The sequence below is a fragment of the Pelophylax lessonae genome (genome assembly GCF_965119305.1).
Source record: "Pelophylax lessonae genome assembly, chromosome: 11".
In the NCBI taxonomy this organism is placed as follows: Eukaryota; Metazoa; Chordata; class Amphibia; order Anura; family Ranidae; genus Pelophylax; species Pelophylax lessonae.
In genome coordinates this window covers 235,363,891-235,386,571 of record NC_138778.1, presented here as the reverse complement: position 1 = coordinate 235,386,571, position 22,681 = coordinate 235,363,891, and the positions used below count along the sequence as shown (strand labels likewise).

The following is a 22,681-nucleotide window of genomic DNA, read 5'->3' as shown; positions in this document are numbered from 1 at the left end:
CCACGTCCCCCTCTTCACCATGATAACCCCCCTCCACCATGATATGCCCCCTCCACGTCCCTCTCTTCACCATGATAACCCCCCCACCATGATAATCCCTCTGCCTCCCCCATGATAACCCCACTCCGCGCTCCCCCCTTCACCATGATAACCCCCCTCCACCTCCCCCCTTCACCATGATAACCCCCCCTCCACCTCCCCCCTCCACCATGATATCCCCCCCACCCCCCCCTTTCCCATGATAACCCCCCCTCCACCTCCCCCTTCACTATGATAACCTCACTCCACGTCCCTCTCTTCACCATGATAACCCCCCCCCACCTCCCCCAAGATAACCCCCCTCCACGTCCCCCCTCCACCATGATATCCCCCCTCCACGTCCCCCTCTTCACCATGATAACCCCCTCCATGTCCCTCTCTTCACTATTATAACCCCCCCCCACCTCCCCTCTTCACCATGATAACCCCCCACCTCCCCCCATCACCATAACCCCCTCCACCTCCCCCCTTGACCATGAAAACCCCCCCACCTCCCCCCTCCACCAAGATAACCCCCCCTCCACCACCATGATATGCCCCCTCCACGTCCCCCTCTTCACCATGATAACCCCCTCCACCTCCCCCCTTCACCATGATAACCCCCCCACCAAGATAACCCCCCCTCCGCCTCCCCCCTTCACCATGATAACCCCCCTCTGCCTCCCCCCTTCACCATGATAACCCCCCCACCTCCCCCCTTCACCATGATAACCCCCCTCTGCCCCCCCCCTCCACCATGATATCCCCCCCACCTCCCCCCTTCACCATGATAACCCCTCCTCCACCTCCCCCCTTCACCATGAAAATCCCCCCTCCACCATGATAACCCCCCCCACCTCCCCCCTTCACCATTATAACCCCCTCCACCATGATAACCCCCCTCCATCTCCCCCCTCCACCATGATATCCCCCCTCCACGTCCCCCCCCCCCACCATGATAACCCCCTCCACCTCCCCCCTTCACCATGAAAACCCCCCCACCTCCCCCCTCCACCAAGATAACCCCCCCTTCACCACCATGATATCCCCCCTCCACGTCCCCCCCCCCCACCATGATATGCCCCCTCCGCCTCCCCCCTTCACCATGATAACCCCCCCACCAAGACAACCCCCCCCTCCATCTCCCCCCACCACCATGATAACCCCCCCTCCACGTCCCCCCTCCACCAAGATAATCCCCCCTCCACCATGATACGCCACCCCCTCCAGTGATGACGCCCCTCCTCCCTCCCCTCCCCCCGGGGTTTCGGTTTCGGTATGGAGGATTCGGTGGTGTTGCTGAGGGTGTCGGTGGGGGAGGTGCAGTGCACGGTATGTATGGGGTTGTACCGGTGTCCCTGCACCCTCCCATGCGGTCACACGTGCTGCCAGGTCTGTATAGAGCGCTGGTGGGGTACAAAGCCCAATAATTGCCCCATCTGCCAGAAAACCTTCGACACCCAACCCCCACTCTGCAAGAACATCGTCCTGGCCGGGTGTTCCGTGAGAATTACCTACCCCTCGTCAACACCGGCCTGATGGAGGCGCTACAAGAGCAGGACCCCCGATCACATGACTCCTGCCCCCAATGTACCGCCCCCGGCGCCGCCCACCTCTGTCTACCGTGTATGGCGCCCCTATGCGGAGACCACCGGCTATTACACCAAAACTCCGCCCATACACAGCGCCACCTACTGGTCACTCTCCGTACTACAGCCTGGCCGTGCCGGGGACATGAGCGGGGGCTGCAATACTTCTGTATGGAGCACAGCGCCGCCTTGTGTCCGGACTGTGTACTGCAACACCAACAATGCCATAAAGAACCACTGCTGGAGCTCTACAGGAGGAACCGGGTGAGATACCAACATATAGACATTATATATATAGATCCACAGGGTGAGACACAAACATTGTATATACATTCTATATAAATATCCACAGGGTGACCCCCCCCAACATTGTATACACATTATATATATATATATCCAAAAACATTCTATATACATTATATACTGTATATATATCCACAGGGGGAGCCACAAACATTGTATATACATTCTATATATAGATCCATAGGGTGACCCCCCCCCCCAACATTGTATAAACATTGTTTATACACAATATCTCACAAAAGTAAGTACACCCCCCCCCCCCCCCCACATTCTATCTTTTCATGTGACAACACTGAAGAAATGAGACTTTGCTACAATGTAAAGTAGTGAGTGTACAGCTTGTATAACAGTGTAAATTTACTGTCCCCTCAAAATAACTCAACACACAGCCATTAATGTCTAAACCGCTGGCAACAAAAGTCAGTACACCCCTAAGTGACAATGTCCAAATTGGGCCCAATTAGCCATTTTCCCTCCCCGGTGTCATGTGACTCGTTAGTGTTACAAGGTCTCAGGTGTGAATGGGGGGAGGTGTGTTACATTTGGTGTTATCACTCTCACTCTCTCATACTGGTCACTGGAAGTTCAACATGGCACCTCATGGCAAAGAACTCTCTGAGAATCTGAAAAAAGAATTGTTCCTCTACATAAAGATGGCCTAGGCTATAAGAAGATTGCCAAGACCCTGAAACTGAGCTTCAGCACGGTGGCCAAGACCATACAGCACTTTAAAAGGACAGGTTCCACTCAGAACAGGCCTCACCGTGGTTGACCAAAGAAGTTGAGTGCCGTGCTCAGCGTCATATCCAGAGGTTGTAAAATGTAATGTTTTCAAGAATATTTTTTGCACAAATTTCACAGCCCCCCATCACAGTGCCCCTTGCAGTCTGCCCCCTCCTCCGTCTCTCTAATCACAGTTCCCCTTTTGCACTCTCTGCCTCCCCTGCACAGTCCTACCTTCAGTATAAATAGCTAATATTATTAGCAATGTGTTTAAGTTTGAGTAAGAGATTGGAGACTTGCTAAAGGAGATATTCAGAGACTACAGACATGATACAGGAGATGGTCAGAGACTACAGACATGATACAGGAGATGGTCAGAGACTGCAGACATGAAACAGGAGATGGTCAGAGACTACAGACATGATACAGGAGATGGTCAGACACTGCAGACGTGATACAGGAGATGGTCAGAGACTGCAGACATGATACAGGAGATGGTCAGACACTGCAGACATGATACAGGAGATGGTCAGAGACTACAGACATGATACAGGAGATGGTCAGACACTGCAGACATGATACAGGAGATGGTCAGAGACTGCAGACATGATACAGGAGATGGTCAGAGACTGCAGACGTGATACAGGAGATGGTCAGAGACTGCAGACGTGATACAGGAGATGGTCAGAGACTGCAGACATGATACAGGAGATGGTCAGAGACTGCAGACGTGATACAGGAGATGGTCAGAGACTGCAGACATGATACAGGAGATGGTCAGAGACTGCAGACATGATACAGGAGATGGTCAGAGACTGCAGACATGATACAGGAGATGGTCAGAGACTGCAGACGTGATACAGGAGATGGTCAGAGACTGCAGACGTGATACAGGAGATGGTCAGAGACTGCAGACATGGTACAGGAGATGGTCAGAGACTGCAGACATGATACAGGAGATGGTCAGAGACTGCAGACATGATACAGGAGATGGTCAGAGACTGCAGACATGATACAGGAGATGGTCAGAGACTGAGGACATGATACAGGAGATGGTCAGAGACTACAGACATGATACAGGAGATGGTCAGAGACTACAGACATGATACAGGAGATGGTCAGAGACTGCAGACATGATACAGGAGATGGTCAGAGACTGCAGACATGATACAGGAGATGGTCAGAGACTGCAGACATGATACAGGAGATGGTCAGAGACTGCAGACATGATACAAGAGATGGTCAGAGACTGCAGACATGATACAGGAGATGGTCAGAGACTGAGGACATGATACAGGAGATGGTCAGAGACTACAGACATGATACAGGAGATGGTCAGAGACTACAGACATGATACAGGAGATGGTCAGAGACTGCAGACATGATACAGGAGATGGTCAGAGACTGCAGACATGATACAGGAGATGGTCAGAGACTGCAGACATGATACAGGAGATGGTCAGAGACTGAGGACGTGATACAAGAGATGGTCAGAGACTGCAGACATACTACAGGAGATGCTCAGAGACTGCAGACATGATAGAAGATAGAAGAGCACTAGGGGGGCCAGAGAGCACTGGAGGTGCTGAAGGGCACGGTGGGGGGGGGGGGACTGGAGAGAATTAAGAGAGGGTTTGGAAAGCATTGTAGGGGGGTTGGAAGGTGCAGGGGGTGGATTGCACTGGGGGGGACAGGGAGCACTTGGGGGGAGGGAGAAAGCACTGTGGGGAGTTGAAGAGCATGGGGGGGGGCTAAAGAACAGGGGGGGTCTAGTGCACTGGGGGTGGGGCTAAAAGCACTGAGGGAGGGATTAGGAGCACTGGAGGAGGTTAAGAACTTTGGGGGGCCAGCAAAAGAAGTTGTATAGGAGGGGGATGGGGCAGCTGCATATAGATGAATTGATCTTTCCCTATTCTTCCTGCAGGAGGGAGAGGAGGAGAATCAGTTATTCAGCAGCTGCAGGAAGAATAGAGAAAGATGAATTCCTCTATATGCAGCAGCCCCATCCCCCTCCTATCCAGCACACACTTTTGCAATGGGCACTCACCTTCTTCCCGCCGAGGCTCCGCCCCTTATTCCTGCTGCGGCTCCGCCCCCTTATTTCCGCCGCGGCTCCGCACCCTTATTCCCGCCGTGGCTCCGCCCCCCACTAGCAGCACGGACTGAAGGAGCTGCCAGCCACTGCGGGATCTGTCTGACTCTGAACACACCGGGCAGGACACCGGCTGACACCCCCCAGTGAGTGGCACCCGGGGCGGGCCGCACCCCCGCCCCCCCCATTGGTACGCCACTGGGGAGGGGTCAGCCTGTCAGTGCTCAGACCATACGCCGCACACTGCATCAAATTGGTCTGCATGGCTGTCATCCCAGAAGGAAGCCTCTTCTAAAGATGATGCACAAGAAAGCCCACAAACAGTTTTCTGAAGACAAGCAGACTAAGGACATGGATTACTGGAACCATCTCCTGTGCTCTGATGAGACCAAGATAAAATTATTTGGTGTCAGATGGTGTCAGGCGTGTGTGGGGGCAACCAGGTGAGGAGTACAAAGACAAGTGTGTCTTCCTACAGTCAGGCATGGTGGTGGGAGTGTCATGGTCTGGGGCTGCCTGAGTGCTGCCGGCACTGGGGAGCTACAGATCATTGAGGGAACCATGAATGCCAACATGTACTGTGACATACTGAAGCAGAGCATGATCCCCTCCCTTCAGAGACTGGGGGGCAGGGCAATATTCCAACATAACGACCCCAAACACCTCCAAGATGACCACTGCCTTGCTAAAGAAGCTGAGGGTAAAGGTGATGGACTGGCCAAGCGTCTCCAGACCTAAACCCTATTGAACATCTGTGGGGAATCCTCAAACAGAAGGTGGAGGAGGGGAAGGTCTCTAACATCCACCAGCTCTGTGATGTCATCATGGAGGAGGGGAAGAGGACTCCAGTGACAACCTGTGAAGCTCTGGTGAATTCCATGCCCAAGAGGGTTAAGGCAGTGCTGGAAAATAATGGTGGCCACACAAAATATTCACACTTTGGGCCCAATTTGGACATTATCACTTAGGGGTGTACTGACTTTTGTTGCCAGCGGTTTAGACATTTATGGCTGTGTGTTGAGTTATTTTGAGGGGACAGTAAATTTACACTGTTATACAAGCTGTACACTCACTACTTTACATTGTAGCAAAGTCTCATTTCTTCAGTGTTGTCACATGAAAAGATAGAATGTGAGGGGTGTACTTACTTTTGTCAGATCCTGTATATCACTCATATACTGTATACACCCTCCCCCCACATATATATATAATGCAGGCTGAGCCGTTACATTGTATATAGATTGTATCCTCTTGGATTGCAGGAAGTTCTGGAGAAGCGGATCGGAGATCTGGAGGAGAAAATCACCAGCAGGGAGGCGATGATCGCCAATCAGAAGGACGGATACCGGGAGGTTCAGGTAATCAGCCAATCAGTGCCCTCCTCTCAGGTGGGACGTCTCCATGCAGCACCTCCTCCCACCCTATAGACTGCGCCTGCGAGGGGTCAGATGGGACTTTCATTGTCCTGGGTGGGGGGGGGGACACTTGGAGTCCATATTAGAGATTCCCAGTGAGGTCAGAGGGCGCTCCGCACACAGGGGGCTCCGCACACAGGGGGCTCCGCACACAGGGGACTCCGCACACAGGAGGCTCTGCACACAGGGGGCTCCGCACACAGGAGGCTCTGCACACAGGGCACTCCGCACACAGGGGGCTCCGCACACAGGGGACTCCGCACACAGGAGGCTCTGCACACAGGGGGCTCCGCACACAGGAGGCTCTGCACACAGGGCACTCCGCACACAGGAGGCTCTGCACACAGGGGGCTCCGCACACAGGAGGCTCTGCACACAGGGCACTCCGCACACAGGGGGCTCCGCACACAGGAGACTCCGCACACAGGAGACTCCGCACACAGGAGACTCCGCACACAGGAGGCTCCGCACACAGGAGGCTCCGCACACAGGAGGCTCCGCACACAGGGGACTCCGCACACAGGGGGCTCTGCACACAGGGGACTCCGCACACAGGAGGCTCCGCACACAGGAGGCTCCGCACACAGGGGGCTCCGCACACAGGGGACTCCGCACACAGGGGGCTCCGCACACAGGAGGCTCCGCACACAGGAGGCTTCACACACAGGGGGCTCCGCACACAGGGGGCTCCGCACACAGGGCGCTCCGCACACAGGAGGCTCCGCACACAGGGGACTCCGCACACAGGACGCTCTGCACACAGGGGGCTCCGCACACAGGAGACTCTGCACACAGGGGGCTCCGCACACAGGGGACTCCATAGACAGGGCGCTCCGCACACAGGGGACTCTGCACACAGGGGGCTCCGCACACAGGGGGCTCCGCACACAGGAGGCTCCGCACACAGGACGCTCCGCACACAGGGGACTCCGCACACAGGAGGCTCCGCACACAGGGCGCTCCGCACACAGGAGGCTCCGCACACAGGGGACTCCGCACACAGGACGCTCTGCACACAGGGGGCTCCGCACACAGGGGACTCCATAGACAGGGCGCTCCGCACACAGGGGGCTCCGCACACAGGGGACTCCGCACACAGGAGGCTCTGCACACAGGAGGCTTCGCACACAGGGGGCTCCGCACACAGGGGACTCCGCACACAGGGGGCTCCGCACACAGGAGGCTCCGCACACAGGGGACTGCGCACACAGGGGGCTCCGCACACAGGGGACTGCGCACACAGGGGACTCCATAGACAGGGGGCTCCGCACACAGGGGGCTCCGCACACAGGGGACTCCGCACACAGGAGGCTCTGCACACAGGAGGCTTCGCACACAGGGGGCTCCGCACACAGGGGACTCCGCACACAGGGGACTCCGCACACAGGGGGCTCCGCACACAGGAGGCTCCGCACACAGGGGACTGCGCACACAGGGGGCTCCGCACACAGGGGACTCCGCACACAGGGGGCTCCGCACACAGGAGGCTCCGCACACAGGGGACTCCGCACACAGGAGGCTCCGCACACAGGGGGCTCCGCACACAGGGGACTCCGCACACAGGGGACTCCGCACACAGGGGGCTCCGCACACAAGAGGCTCCGCACACAGGGGACTGCGCACACAGGGGACTGCGCACACAGGGGATTCCGCACACAGGGGGCTCCGCACACAGGGGACTCCGCACACAGGAGGCTCCGCACACAGGGGACTCCGCACACAGGAGGCTCCGCACACAGGGCGCTCCGCACACAGGAGGCTCCGCACACAGGGGACTCCGCACACAGGACGCTCTGCACACAGGGGGCTCCGCACACAGGAGCCTCTGCACACAGGGGGCTCCGCACACAGGGGACTCCATAGACAGGGCGCTCCGCACACAGGGGACTCTGCACACAGGGGACTCCATAGACAGGGGGCTCCGCACACAGGGGGCTCCGCACACAGGGGACTCCGCACACAGGAGGCTCTGCACACAGGAGGCTTCGCACACAGGGGGCTCCGCACACAGGGGACTCTGCACACAGGAGGCTCCGCACACAGGGGACTCCGCACACAGGGGACTCCGCACACAGGGGGCTCCGCACACAGGAGGCTCCACACACAGGGGACTGCGCACACAGGGGGCTCCGCACACAGGGGACTCCGCACACAGGGGGCTCCGCACACAGGGGACTCCGCACACAGGGGACTCCGCACACAGGGGGCTCCGCACACAGGGGACTCCGCACACAGGAGGCTCCGCACACAGGGGGCTCCGCACACAGGGGACTCCGCACACAGGGGACTCCGCACACAGGGGGCTCCGCACACAAGAGGCTCCGCACACAGGGGACTGCGCACACAGGGGACTGCGCACACAGGGGATTCCGCACACAGGGGGCTCCGCACACAGGGGACTCCGCACACAGGGGACTCCGCACACAGGGGACTCCGCACACAGGGGGCTCCGCACACAAGAGGCTCCGCACACAGGGGACTCCGCACACAGGGGACTCCGCACACAGGGGGCTCCGCACACAAGAGGCTCCGCACACAGGGGACTGCGCACACAGGGGACTGCGCACACAGGGGACTCCGCACACAGGAGGCTCCGCACACAGGGGACTCCGCACACAGGAGGCTCCGCACACAGGGGGCTCCGCACACAGGGGACTCCGCACACAGGAGGCTCCGCACACAGGGGACTCCGCACACAGGACGCTCTGCACACAGGGGGCTCCGCACACAGGAGCCTCTGCACACAGGGGGCTCCGCACACAGGGGACTCCGCACACAGGAGACTCCGCACACAGGGGGCTCCGCACACAGGAGGCTCCGCACACAGGGGAATCCGCACACAGGACGCTCCGCACACAGGGGGCTCCGCACACAGGAGGCTCCGCACACAGGGGAATCCGCACACAGGACGCTCCGCACACAGGGGACTCCGCACACAGGGGGCTCCGCACACAGGGCGCTCCGCACACAGGAGCCTCTGCACACAGGGGGCTCCGCACACAGGGGACTCCATAGACAGGGCGCTCCGCACACAGGGGACTCTGCACACAGGGGACTCCATAGACAGGGGGCTCCGCACACAGGGGGCTCCGCACACAGGGGACTCCGCACACAGGAGGCTCTGCACACAGGAGGCTTCGCACACAGGGGGCTCCGCACACAGGGGACTCCGCACACAGGGGACTCCGCACACAGGAGGCTCCGCACACAGGGGACTCCGCACACAGGGGGCTCCGCACACAGGGGACTCCGCACACAGGGGACTCCGCACACAGGAGGCTCCACACACAGGGGTCTCCGCACACAGGGGACTCCGCACACAGGGGGCTCCGCACACAGGAGGCTCCGCACACAGGGGACTGCGCACACAGGGGACTCCGCACACAGGGGGCTCCGCACACAGGGGACTCCGCACACAGGAGGCTCCGCACACAGGGGACTCCATAGACAGGGGGCTCCGCACACAGGGGACTCCGCACACAGGGGACTCCGCACACAGGGGGCTCCGCACACAGGAGGCTCCGCACACAGGAGGCTCCGCACACAGGGGACTGCGCACACAGGGGACTGCGCACACAGGGGATTCCGCACACAGGGGGCTCCGCACACAGGGGACTCCGCACACAGGAGGCTCCGCACACAGGGGATTCCGCACACAGGGGGCTCCGCACACAGGGGACTGCGCACACAGGAGGCTCCGCACACAGGGGGCTCCGCACACAGGGGACTCCGCACACAGGAGGCTCCGCACACAGGGGGCTCCGCACACAGGGGACTCCGCACACAGGAGGCTCCGCACACAGGGGGCTCCGCACACAGGGGACTCCGCACACAGGGGACTCCGCACACAGGAGGCTCCGCACACAGGGGACTCCGCACACAGGAGGCTCCGCACACAGGGGGCTCCGCACACAGGGGACTCCGCACACAGGAGGCTCCGCACACAGGGGGCTCCGCACACAGGGGACTCCGCACACAGGAGGCTCCGCACACAGGGGGCTCCGCACACAGGGGACTCCGCACACAGGGGACTCCGCACACAGGGGGCTCCGCACACAAGAGGCTCCGCACACAGGGGACTGCGCACACAGGGGACTGCGCACACAGGGGATTCCGCACACAGGGGGCTCCGCACACAGGGGACTCCGCACACAGGAGGCTCCGCACACAGGGGGCTCCGCACACAGGGGACTCCGCACACAGGGGACTCCGCACACAGGGGGCTCCGCACACAAGAGGCTCCGCACACAGGGGACTCCGCACACAGGGGACTCCGCACACAGGGGGCTCCGCACACAAGAGGCTCCGCACACAGGGGACTGCGCACACAGGGGACTGCGCACACAGGGGACTGCGCACACAGGGGACTCCGCACACAGGAGGCTCCGCACACAGGGGACTCCGCACACAGGAGGCTCCGCACACAGGGGGCTCCGCACACAGGGGACTCCGCACACAGGAGGCTCCGCACACAGGGGACTCCGCACACAGGACGCTCTGCACACAGGGGGCTCCGCACACAGGAGCCTCTGCACACAGGGCGCTCCGCACACAGGGGACTCTGCACACAGGGGACTCCATAGACAGGGGGCTCCGCACACAGGGGGCTCCGCACACAGGGGACTCCGCACACAGGAGGCTCTGCACACAGGAGGCTTCGCACACAGGGGGCTCCGCACACAGGGGACTCCGCACACAGGGGACTCCGCACACAGGGGGCTCCGCACACAGGGGACTCCGCACACAGGGGGCTCCGCACACAGGGGACTGCGCACACAGGGGACTGCGCACACAGGGGATTCCGCACACAGGGGGCTCCGCACACAGGGGACTCCGCACACAGGAGGCTCCGCACACAGGGGACTCCGCACACAGGAGGCTCCGCACAGAGGGGGCTCCGCACACAGGGGACTCCGCACACAGGAGGCTCCGCACACAGGGGGCTCCGCACACAGGGGACTCCGCACACAGGAGGCTCCGCACACAGGGGGCTCCGCACACAGGGGACTCCGCACACAGGGGGCTCCGCACACAAGAGGCTCCGCACACAGGGGACTGCGCACACAGGGGATTCCGCACACAGGGGGCTCCGCACACAGGGGGCTCCGCACACAGGGGACTCCGCACACAGGGGACTCCGCACACAGGGGGCTCCGCACACAGGGGACTCCGCACACAGGGGACTGCGCACACAGGGGACTCCGCACACAGGAGGCTCCGCACACAGGGGACTCCGCACACAGGAGGCTCCACACACAGGAGGCTCCGCACACAGGGGACTCCGCACACAGGAGGCTCCGCACACAGGAGGCTCCGCACACAGGGGACTCCGCACACAGGAGGCTCCGCACAGAGGGGGCTCCGCACACAGGGGACTCCGCACACAGGAGGCTCCGCACACAGGGGGCTCCGCACACAGGGGACTCCGCACACAGGAGGCTCCGCACACAGGGGGCTCCGCACACAGGGGACTCCGCACACAGGGGACTCCGCACACAGGGGGCTCCGCACACAAGAGGCTCCGCACACAGGGGACTGCGCACACAGGGGACTGCGCACACAGGGGATTCCGCACACAGGGGGCTCCGCACACAGGGGACTCCGCACACAGGGGGCTCCGCACACAGGGGACTCCGCACACAGGGGACTGCGCACACAGGGGACTCCGCACACAGGAGGCTCCGCACACAGGGGACTCCGCACACAGGGGACTCCGCACACAGGAGGCTCCACACACAGGGGACTCCGCACACAGGAGGCTCCACACACAGGAGGCTCCGCACACAGGGGACTCCGCACACAGGAGGCTCCGCACACAGGAGGCTCCGCACACAGGAGGCTCCGCACACAGGGGACTCCGCACACAGGAGGCTCCGCACACAGGGGACTCCGCACACAGGAGGCTCCGCACACAGGGGGCTCCGCACACAGGGGAATGGTTGTCATTTCAGGACATTATCAGCTCCTGAGATAGTAGAAGTGGAGGCAGAATAATGGGGGGAAGGGTTTTCCGAGGCACAGTCTACTTCCTGTCCCCGAGGAGGAAGTTGCAGGCCGCAGTGAGTGATGTAAGTGTGACTGCAGAGCTGACACTCTATTCCTCCTCAGATCCTAATCTGCGATATAAAGGACAGTCTGACCCGGGACTTCCGGGAAATGCGGGACTATGTGGAGAAGCAGGAGCGCGCCGCATTCTGGAGGGTGCAGGAGGAGCAGAACGCCGCTCAGAGGGCCACAACCCAGGAGGTGCAAATCTTCATGGCGGAGATCGAGCGCATGAGGAAGGAGAAGGTGGAGCTGCAGGAATGCATCGAAAACGATTGGATCGCCGTCCTGAAGGTGAGTCTGCGACTGCTGAACCGCTACCTGGAGGCCCATCACTGCCGGGGGAGGGGAAGATTCCGGGTACATGGCGTCCTCCTCGCTGTACACAGCGTCCTCCTCGCTGTACACATTGCAGAACACGGCGTCCTCCTCGCTGTACACATTGCAGAACACGGCGTCCTCCTCGCTGTACACATTGCAGAACACGGCGTCCTCCTTGCTGTACACATTGCAGAACACGGCGTCCTCCTCGCTGTACACATTGCAGAACACGCCGTCCTCCTCGCTGTACACATTGCAGAACACGCCGTCCTCCTCGCTGTACACGACGTCCTCCTCGCTGTACACATTGCAGAACACGGCGTCCTCCTCGCTGTACACATTGCAGAACACGGCGTCCTCCTCGCTGTACACATTGCAGAACACGGCGTCCTCCTTGCTGTACACATTGCAGAACACGGCGTCCTCCTCGCTGTACACATTGCAGAACACGGCGTCCTCCTCGCTGTACACATTGCAGAACACGGCATCCTCCTCGCTGTACACATTGCAGAACACAGCGTCCTCCTCGCTGTACACATTGCAGAACACGGCGTCCTCCTCGCTGTACACATTGCAGAACACGGCGTCCTCCTCGCTGTACACATTGCAGAACACGGCGTCCTCCTCACTGTACACATTGCAGAACACGGCGTCCTCCTTGCTGTACACATTGCAGAACACAGCGTCCTCCTCGCTGTACACATTGCAGAACACAGCGTCCTCCTCGCTGTACACATTGCAGAACACGGCGTCCTCCTCGCTGTACACATTGCAGAACACAGCGTCCTCCTCGCTGTACACATTGCAGAACACAGCGTCCTCCTCGCTGTACACGGCGTCCTCCTCGCTGTACACATTGCAGAACACGGCGTCCTCCTTGCTGTACACATTGCAGAACACAGCGTCCTCCTCGCTGTACACGGCGTCCTCCTCGCTGTACACATTGCAGAACACAGCGTCCTCCTCGCTGTACACGGCGTCCTCCTCGCTGTACACATTGCAGAACACAGCGTCCTCCTCGCTGTACACATTGCAGAACACGGCGTCCTCCTCGCTGTACACATTGCAGAACACGGCGTCCTCCTCGCTGTACACATTGCAGAACACGCCGTCCTCCTCGCTGTACACATAGATGACTCTTTCTGGACTCTGCTGATTGGATGATGTGGTCTCCCTTCTCTTGCAGCATTCGGGATGGGAAGGTCGCAGCACTCCATCGCCCTCCCCCAAGAAGCGATATTCGTTCGATGAGAATCGCCTCGTAGACACCACTGACGCCATTTCCAAAATCAAGCAGAGCCTGATGTGTCTCCCCCTGCTGGAGGCGGCTCCGTGTCCCCCCAAAGAAGGTGAGACTGGGGCACACAGCTAACAATCTATCCCCATCTTCTTCACTCAGTGCCGGCTGAGGACTGAACTCCGGGGTGATCGTGCATCTCACACCAGCGGGCGCCGCGCTTCCTTCACACCAGCGGGCGCCGCGCTTCCTTCACACCGGCGGGCGCCGCGCTTCCTTCACACAACGAGGAGCTCTGTGATTGGTCAGCTTTTAGCCACCTAAAGACCCGCCTTTTTCTGGCACTTTTTGTTGAAATCGGGATTTTTTGCTAGAAAATTACTTCAAACCACCAAACATTATTTATATATTTTAGCAGAGACCCCGGAGAATTAAATGGTGGTTGCAATACTTTGTGTCACGCTGGATTCGCGCAGCGTTTTTTCCAACGCAATTTTTTGGGGAAAAAAATAAACTTTCATTAATAAAAAATAAATAAGCAAAACCGTAAAGTCAGCCCAATTTTTTCATATAATGTGAAAGATGAAATCACAGCGAGTACAGAGATACCGAATATGTCACACTTTAACCACTTCTGGACCGGAAGATTTACCCCCTTAATGACCAGGGCATATTTTGCGATTCGGCACTGCGTGACTTTTAACGGACAATTGCGCGGTCGTGCGACGCTGTACCCAAATACAATGGATGTCCTTTCATTCCCACAAACAGAGCTTTCTTTTGGTGGTATTTGATCACCTCTGCGATTTTTATTTTTTGCGCTATAAACAAAAAAACAGCGACAATTCTGAAAATTCTGAAAAAAAAAAATATTTTTCACATTCTGATTTATGAAATTCCCAATAAAAAAAATAATTTAAAATCAAAATTTTTTAACATTTTAGGCCAATTTGTTTTCTGATACATATTTTTGGTAAAAAAAAATCGCAATAAGCGTATTTTGATTGGTTTGTGCAAAAGTTATTGCGTTTACTAACTACGGGAAAGATTTGTCATTTTTATTGTTTTTTTTTTTACTAGTAATGGCGGCGATCTGCGATTTTTAGCGGGACTGCGACATTGCGGCGGACAGATCGGACCCCTGACTGACATTTCTGACACTTTTTGGGGGTACCAGTGACATTACTACAGTAATCAGTGCTATATATATGCACTGTCACTGTACTAATGACACTGGCAGGGAAGGGGTTAACATTGTGGGTGATCAAAGGGTCAAGTGTGAGCCTAGGGGAGTGTTTCTAACTGTGGGGGGGGGCGTGGCTTGTGAAATGACCATAGAGACCTGTGATCCTATATAGAAGGCACTCTGTGATCATTCCAGAGAGAACGGTCAGCTGTGATTACATCATTCGCCCGTCCTTCTCTCTCAGGGGGGAACAATCGCTGGTGTCAGGCGGCAATCAGTGCCACTGGTCCCTTGAATCGGCTTCCCCACTGCATAGTGGAGGTGGGCGCACACCACCAGCAGGCGAGTGCTCGCCCCCAGGAGGGCTCTACAGGTACGATGATTGGCGCAGCTGAGCCAGCCTGCTGCAGTATTTTTGCAGGGGGCGATCGGCAATCGGTTAAAATTGCGCACACTTGTGGAATGGCGACAAACTATAGAACTTAAAAATTTCCATAGGCGATGTTTACATTTTTGTACAGGTTACCAGTTTGGAGTTTATTTTCCTTTTTATTTTGTTTAGTTTTTTTTTTATGGTTAAATGTTTTTTTTTTTTTTCTCAGAAGCATTAAAAGTGAATAAACAGAATAATAAAACCGAATAATAAAATGGGTTTCCGAGGTTAACTTAGTGGCTGGTGTCAGGGGGCAATCGGAGCCACCTGCCCCGTGCATCGGAGTCCCCGCTGCTGAGTGGGGGGCGGGAGCGCGCTGTCGGTTGTGACGGTGGCGGGTATCAGACCCCTGGCCTTCTCATCCACCTCGTGACCAAAGACCAAGCAATCTCACACCCTGCCGTCACTTGCGTAACAATGCCACTCTCAGCTGCACCCGGCACACAGATTGTCCAGCTTGCGGGACCACAATCTAGATGCCAGCAGACTGAGAGCGATTGTCACCGGGTTAATTAAACAATTAACCCTTTCTCTGCCACCACCTCTACATTATAATGAGTCTAGAGGACGCTCGTGATTTTACAAATATCAATTATGACTTTAGAATAACCGTCTGTAACACACACTGTCACCTCAGACAAGAATGGTTCAGATAGGTTAGCCTAAACAGTACAAATATCAAGTATGACTTTAGAATAACCGTCTGTAACACACAGTAGCGCTCTTCAGGAGACAGGTTCGTTTGGGTCAGTTTGCGTTTAAGAGCTTAGAGACAAAGTTAACACTTTTCCAAATAAGGTTTAATTATAAGAAAGGTTAAAATTGGTGCGAATAAAAAATATTTACAGAAAAATGGGTTACAAAGGAATGGAGACACAATACAGCAATTTAGAAATAGGAGAATAAAAGAATGAAAATACTTGCATTAAAATGGTCCTGGTATTACCTCAGTTTCAGAAGCTGAACAGGTATGATTGGTTCCCCTTGGGCGATGTTATGGCTTCGATGGTAGGATCAGAACTGAGCTCTCTTATCAGTTCCTGTCCTTTTCTCTGACCCTCCAGGGGGTGTCACCAGAAGTACTTGGCCAATAGGCTCTGAGTCTATAAACTGCTAAGGGACGTCCCTGTTTGACAGATTAATAAAAGCACTCATATCTTGAGAGATGAAACGGTTACGTGCTTGAAACCGATATTTTTTGGTCCGGTTTTGAATGTCCTATCTTTAGACACTAAACATGGGTTATCTCGGAACAACCTCTGACCTGTAAGGCATCTAAACGCTAGCTTGTCTTTACTAGGCATGAGGGGGTTCATGTTTGATATTAATTCGATCGGTATTTTATGGGGCACCCAAATATCTACTTTCTAGAGACATATCTTGCTTGGGTATAAAGTTAGGAAGTTTTGTGGTTAACTGTGTCATTTTCAAATGACCTAGGAGCCATATGCTGTGTTCAGATTACCAATTAACTCTAGAGCACGAGGAGACGGAATGTCTGCTTGGTCAATCTGCTTGTGTATAGTAAAGGTGTGAAAAATGTCAGCTGTGTAGGAACCTGGCATTCAGTGACCCAGGGGGTCATTACAGTGCCAAAAGGCTGGGGGATGAGGCTGGTAAGAATGACCATTTTCAACACTGTCAACTAAGATCGCAACACAAGATGGATGCTTGCGACAGTGTTTGAACGAAATGGCGGCCTGACAAACTAGGGTGCCATTGCATGATACCATTACATCGGTGGCACGCGTTCGCCCCCTAGCTGCAGGCGTGCGACCGAAGTACAGCTACGTCAGTTCATGCAGAAGGGGCTGCCTGCGGGGGCGGTCCTTAAGTGATTAAAAGCAAAAGATCCAAAAAAAGTGCGACCTACGTATGCGTTCGCTTCTGCGCACGAGCTCGAGAGATGCTTAAATCATTTTTTTCTTATTTATTTTATTACACCGTCCCTTTACATTTTTTTTTTAAATAGAAATAAGCAGGACAGGTCCTCTTTATTGTGAGATCCGGGGTCACAAAGACCTCACACCTAACACCTCACATGTACACTTATAAAAGTGATGTCATGGCGAATCTGCCGCCGAGGCCGCTTTTATCAGACGCTGAATTGGCCACTGTTTAAAAAAATACTGAGGTTCTGGCAGCACCAATGGTCTCGGATTCATCCCCTTATGACAGCTCCTCTTTAGATTTTGCCGGGTCCCCCTACATTGAATGAATTAGAGATGGGTAATTACCCAGAATCCCTCACTGCAGCCGCTCTGGGTGACGTGTGTTGGTCATGTGATCATGAATATTTTCCCGTGTTTTCCAGTGTTTGAGGAGTCGCTGGGCACACAGAACCCCCCCGAACCCGGAGTCCGGACCCCAATCCCAGAACTTCCACAGAGAAGTCCGGACAGCCTCCTGCAGTGTAAGTATAGACCGAGTACCTATAGGGGGGGGGGGTGACACATACCTCTCTTGTTAGTTGCAGAAGTATAGACGGTGTACCTACCTCTGTGTCTGGTATTTATAGGGGGGGGGGGTGACCATACCTCTCTTGTTAGTAGCAGAAGTATAGACGGTGTACCTACCTCTGTGTCTGGTATTTATAGGGGGGTGCGGGGTGACACATACCTCTCTTGTTAGCAGCAGAAGTATAGACGGTGTACCTACCTCTGTGTCTGGTATTTATAGGGGGGTGCGGGGTGACACATACCTCTCTTGTTAGGGGGTCGATAAATATGCCATCGTTACTGGCCCCCTACTCTCCACCCTGAAATGACCCCTCTGTGTACTCTGCAATAGCTGGAGGGAAGGAGAGGAGGGGAAGCTGGCAGCTATGCGGTGCAAAGGGTCATATGGGGGGGGGGGGCACCAGGGGAAGAGGGTAGTGGAAAATGAAGAGCTTTGTGATTGAGATCCCTAAAATGATAACATTAGAGATGTAATTATAATCCATTAGAGATGGGTAATGACATTTTTACTGGCCCCCTACTCTCTCAGCAGGCGGAGGAAGGGAGAGGAGGGGAAGCTGCGGGGCACAGGGTCATATGGGGGGGGGGGGCTGAGCACCAGGGGAAGAGGATAATGGACCAGAGGGGGTGATCGGTGTGGCGAGAGGGAAATCACTGGAACCAACCCCCTCCCGTCACACCGATCCCCCCCTGTCCACTATTCCCCCCTGTTGAACTGATTGGGCCCAGGCCCTATACAGGAGTGCCAGCGGCCCCCCCCTTATCAGTTACTACATGTATCTGAGCAGACAGGGTGGGCATCCTGCCAGGAGAACGTACCTACCTTACCTTCCCACAGGGTTCCGATGGTCAGGGACTCTCTGATTCCTACGTTGAGGCGGAGTGCCTCCTTAGGGTGGGTGCGGGGACATTCCTGTATGGAGGGATCCATGGCAGAAGAGGCCCGGTTATTGCAATCTCCCTTCCTATCCCCCTTCTCTGGTGCCTCATGGTTGCTCCATGTCTTTCCAGGGGCCACACAAGTTTCATTCGACCCGCAGACCGTCAACAATCGCCTGGCTCTCTCGGAGGACCTGAAAACGGTGAAGGTGACAAACAAGAACATTCCGTATGAGAAGAGCGATCGAAGGTTCAAAACTAGCCAGGTGCTGTGCTCCCCGGGCTTCTCCAGCGGCCGCCATTACTGGGAGCTCAGCATGGAGGAGAGCGAAGGATGGGGGGTGGGAGCCGCCGCTGCCGAGATGGGAAGAGACGGGAAGCTTGGACGCAACCATCTGTCCTGGTGTGTGGAATGGAGCAAAGATCAGCTGTGTGCCTGGCATGACAGCCAGGAAATCCTCATCTTCCTCCCCAAACCGCTCATCGTAGGCGTTCTTCTCGACTGCCAGGAAAAGGAGCTGAAATTTTACTCCGTCTCCGAGGACAACCGGATCCTCATCCACTGCTACCGGGTCCAAATCCAGAGCCGCATCTTCCCCGCCGTCTGGCTGTACGGTCTGAAGGCCGGGAACACTCTGGCAATACGAGACTTACAGAGCACCGGCATGTGAGACCGAGGGGTCCCCCCAAATCCACTGCGTGTGAGACAGAGGGGTCCCCCCAAATCCACATGTGAGACAGAGGGGTCCCCCCAAATCCACAGCATGTGAGACCGAGGGGTCCCCCCAAATCCACATGTGAGACCGAGGGGTCCCCCCAAATCCACATGTGAGACCGAGTGGTCCCTCCAAATCCACAACATGTGAGACCGAGGGGTCCCCCCAAATCCACTTCGTGTGAGACCGAAGGGTCCCCCCCAAATCCACAGCATGTGAGACCAAGGGGTCCCCCCAAATCCACATGTGAGACCGAGGGGTCCCTCCAAATCCACAGCATGTGAGACCAAGGGGTTCCCCCAAATCCACAGCATGTGAGGCAGAGGGGTCACCCCAAATCCACAGCATGTGAGACCGAGGGGTCCCCCCAAATCCAGAGCCACATCTTCCCCGCCGTCTGGCTGTACGGTCTAAAGGCTGGGAACACCCTGACCCTTACAGAGCACCGGCATGTGAGACCGAGGGGTCCCCCCAAATCCACTGCATGTGAGACCGAGGGGTCCCCCCAAATCCACTGCATGTGAGACCGAGGGAGCCCCACAAATCCACAGCATGTGAGACCGAGGGGTCCCCCCAAATCCAGAGCCGCATCTTCCCCGCCGTCTGGCTGTACGGTCTGAAGGCCGGGAACACCATGACAATACGAGACTTACAGAGCACCGGCATGTGAGATTGAGGGGTCCCCCCAAATCCACTGCATGTGAGACCAAGGGGTTCCCCCAAATCCAGAGCCGCATCTTCCCCGCCGTCTGGCTGTATGGTCTGAAGGCTGGGAACACCCCAGAGATGTTTAGTAACTAAGTAGAACTACTTCACTACTGTACTAAGTACGGAAAGGCGGTATCTGTACTTTCCTGGAGTAGAATTTTTTTCTCCAACTTCCACTTTTGCTTCACTACATTTTTTCAATGATTTCAATACTTCTACTCTATATTTTTTTTTTTCTGCTGCATAGTTACTCGTTACTATTATAAAAATGACCAGTGCCAGAACAGTAGATGGAGGTTTCATGAAGCTCAAAACATAAAACATTGTTTATTATCAGCGCATACCAAAATAAATACTACTGTATGGATAAATAAAAGCTGCATTTGAAATAATAAAAAACAATATGATGTTCAAACTTTTGACTTCTTTCTTTAATAACTACATAACACAGTACTTGTACTTTTACTTTCAGTACCTGAGTAGCATTTTTTTTTTTCAAAACTACTTGCAATACTTAAGTACAACAAATGTTGAATACTTTAGTACTTCTACTCAAGTCACTTTTTGATCGAGCACTTCCACTTCTACTCAAGTATGGGTTTTGAGTACTTTATACAACTCTGGAACACCCTGACAATACGAAACTTACAGAGCACCGGCATGTGAGACCAAGGGGTCCCCTCAAATCCACTGCGTGTGAGACCGAGGGGTCCCCCCAAATCCACAGCATGTGAGACCAAGGGGTTCCCCCAAATCCAGAGCCGCATCTTCCCCGCCGTCTGGCTGTATGGTCTGAAGGCTGGGAACACCCTGACAATACGAGACTTACAGAGCACCGGCATGTGAAATCGAGGGGTCCCCCCAAATCCACTGCATGGGAGACCAAGGGGTTCCCCCCAAATCCACAGCATGTGAGACCAAGGGGTTCCCCCAAATCCACAGCATGTGAGACTGAGGGGTCCCCCCAAATCCACAGCATGTGAGACCCAGGGGTCCCCCCAAATCCACAGCATGTGAGACTGAGGGGTCCACCCCAAATCCAGAGCATCCTTCCTATGATGTCATACCTCTCTTCCTGTGCTTTCATTCCCTCCCTTCCTGTGATGTCATTCCCTCCCTTCCTGTGATGTCATTCCCTCCCTTCCTGTGATTTCATTCCCTCCCTTCCTGTGATTTTATTCCCTCCCTTCCTGTGACGTCATTCCCGCCCTCCTGTGATGTCATTCCCTCCCTTCCTGTGACATCATTCCCTTCCTTCCTGTGACGTCATTCCCTTCCTTCCTGTGACGTCATTCCCTTCCTTCCTGTGATTTTATTCCCTCCCTTCCTGTGATGTCATTCCCTCCCTTCCTGTGATGTCATTCCCTCCCTTCCTGTGACGTCATTCCCTCCCTTCCTGTGACGTCATTCCCTCCCTTCCTGTGACGTCATTCCCTCCCTTCCTGTGACGTCATACCCTTCCTTCCTGTGACGTCATCCCCTCCCTTCCTGTGACGTCATTCCCTCCCTTCCTGTGACATCATCCCCTCCCTTCCTGTGACGTCATTCCCTCCCTTCCTGTGACGTCATTCGCTTCCTTCCTGTGAAGTCATTCCCTCCCTTCCTGTGACGTCATTCCCTCCCTTCCTGTGACGTCATTCCCTTCCTTCCTGTGACGTCATTTCCTCCCTTCCTGCGACGTCATTTCCTCCCTTCCTGCGACGTCATTCCCTCCCTTCCTGCGACGTCATTCCCTCCCTTCCTGCGACGTCATTCCCTCCCTTCCTGTGACATCATTCCCTCCCTTCCTGTGACGTCATTCCCTCCCTTCCTGTGATGTCATTCCCTCCCTTCCTCTGACGTCATTCCCTTCCTTCCTGTGACGTCAATCCCTCCCTTCTTGTGACGTCATCCCCTTCCTTCCTGTGAAGTCATTCCCTCCCTTCCTGTGATGTCATTCCCTCCCTTCCTGTGATGTCATTCCCTCCCTTCCTGTGAAGTCATTCCCTCCCTTCCTGTGAAGTCATTCCCTCCCTTCCTGTGATGTCATTCCCTCCCTTCCTGTGACGTCATTCCCTCCCTTCCTGTGACGTCATTCCCTTCCTTCCTGTGACGTCATTCCCTCCCTTCCTGTGACGTCATTCCCTCCCTTCCTGCGACGTCATTCCCTCCCTTCCTGCGACGTCATTCCCTCCCTTCCTGTGACATCATTCCCTTCCTTCCTGTGACGTCATTCCCTTCCTTCCTGTGATTTTATTCCCTCCCTTCCTGTGATGTCATTCCCTCCCTTCCTGTGATGTCATTCCCTCCCTTCCTGTGACGTCATTCCCTCCCTTCCTGCGACGTCATTCCCTCCCTTCCTGTGACATCATTCCCTTCCTTCCTGTGACGTCATTCCCTTCCTTCCTGTGAAGTCATTCCCTCCCTTCCTGTGATGTCATTCCCTCCCTTCCTGTGACGTCAATCCCTCCCTTCCTGTGACGTCATCCCCTTCCTTCCTGTGAAGTCATTCCCTCCCTTCCTGTGATGTCATTCCCTCCCTTCCTGTGAAGTCATTCCCTCCCTTCCTGTGACGTCA

The 22,681-nt window shown here is 55.9% G+C and overlaps 1 protein-coding gene across 1 annotated transcript; it reads left to right on the top strand.

Annotated features, from left to right (window-relative positions):
- Positions 1-1,290: 1,290 nt before the first annotated feature.
- On the top strand, positions 1,291-19,371 carry RNF135 (ring finger protein 135; the record flags this gene model as incomplete). The annotated part of the gene is given in 7 exon segments (XM_082271424.1): positions 1,291-1,545; positions 1,548-1,871; positions 5,988-6,083; positions 12,249-12,479; positions 13,693-13,855; positions 17,677-17,775; positions 18,833-19,371. Coding segments are annotated over 7 exon segments (1,701 nt in total). The 5' UTR covers positions 1,291-1,296.
- Between the last annotated feature and the right edge of the window lie 3,310 nt (positions 19,372-22,681).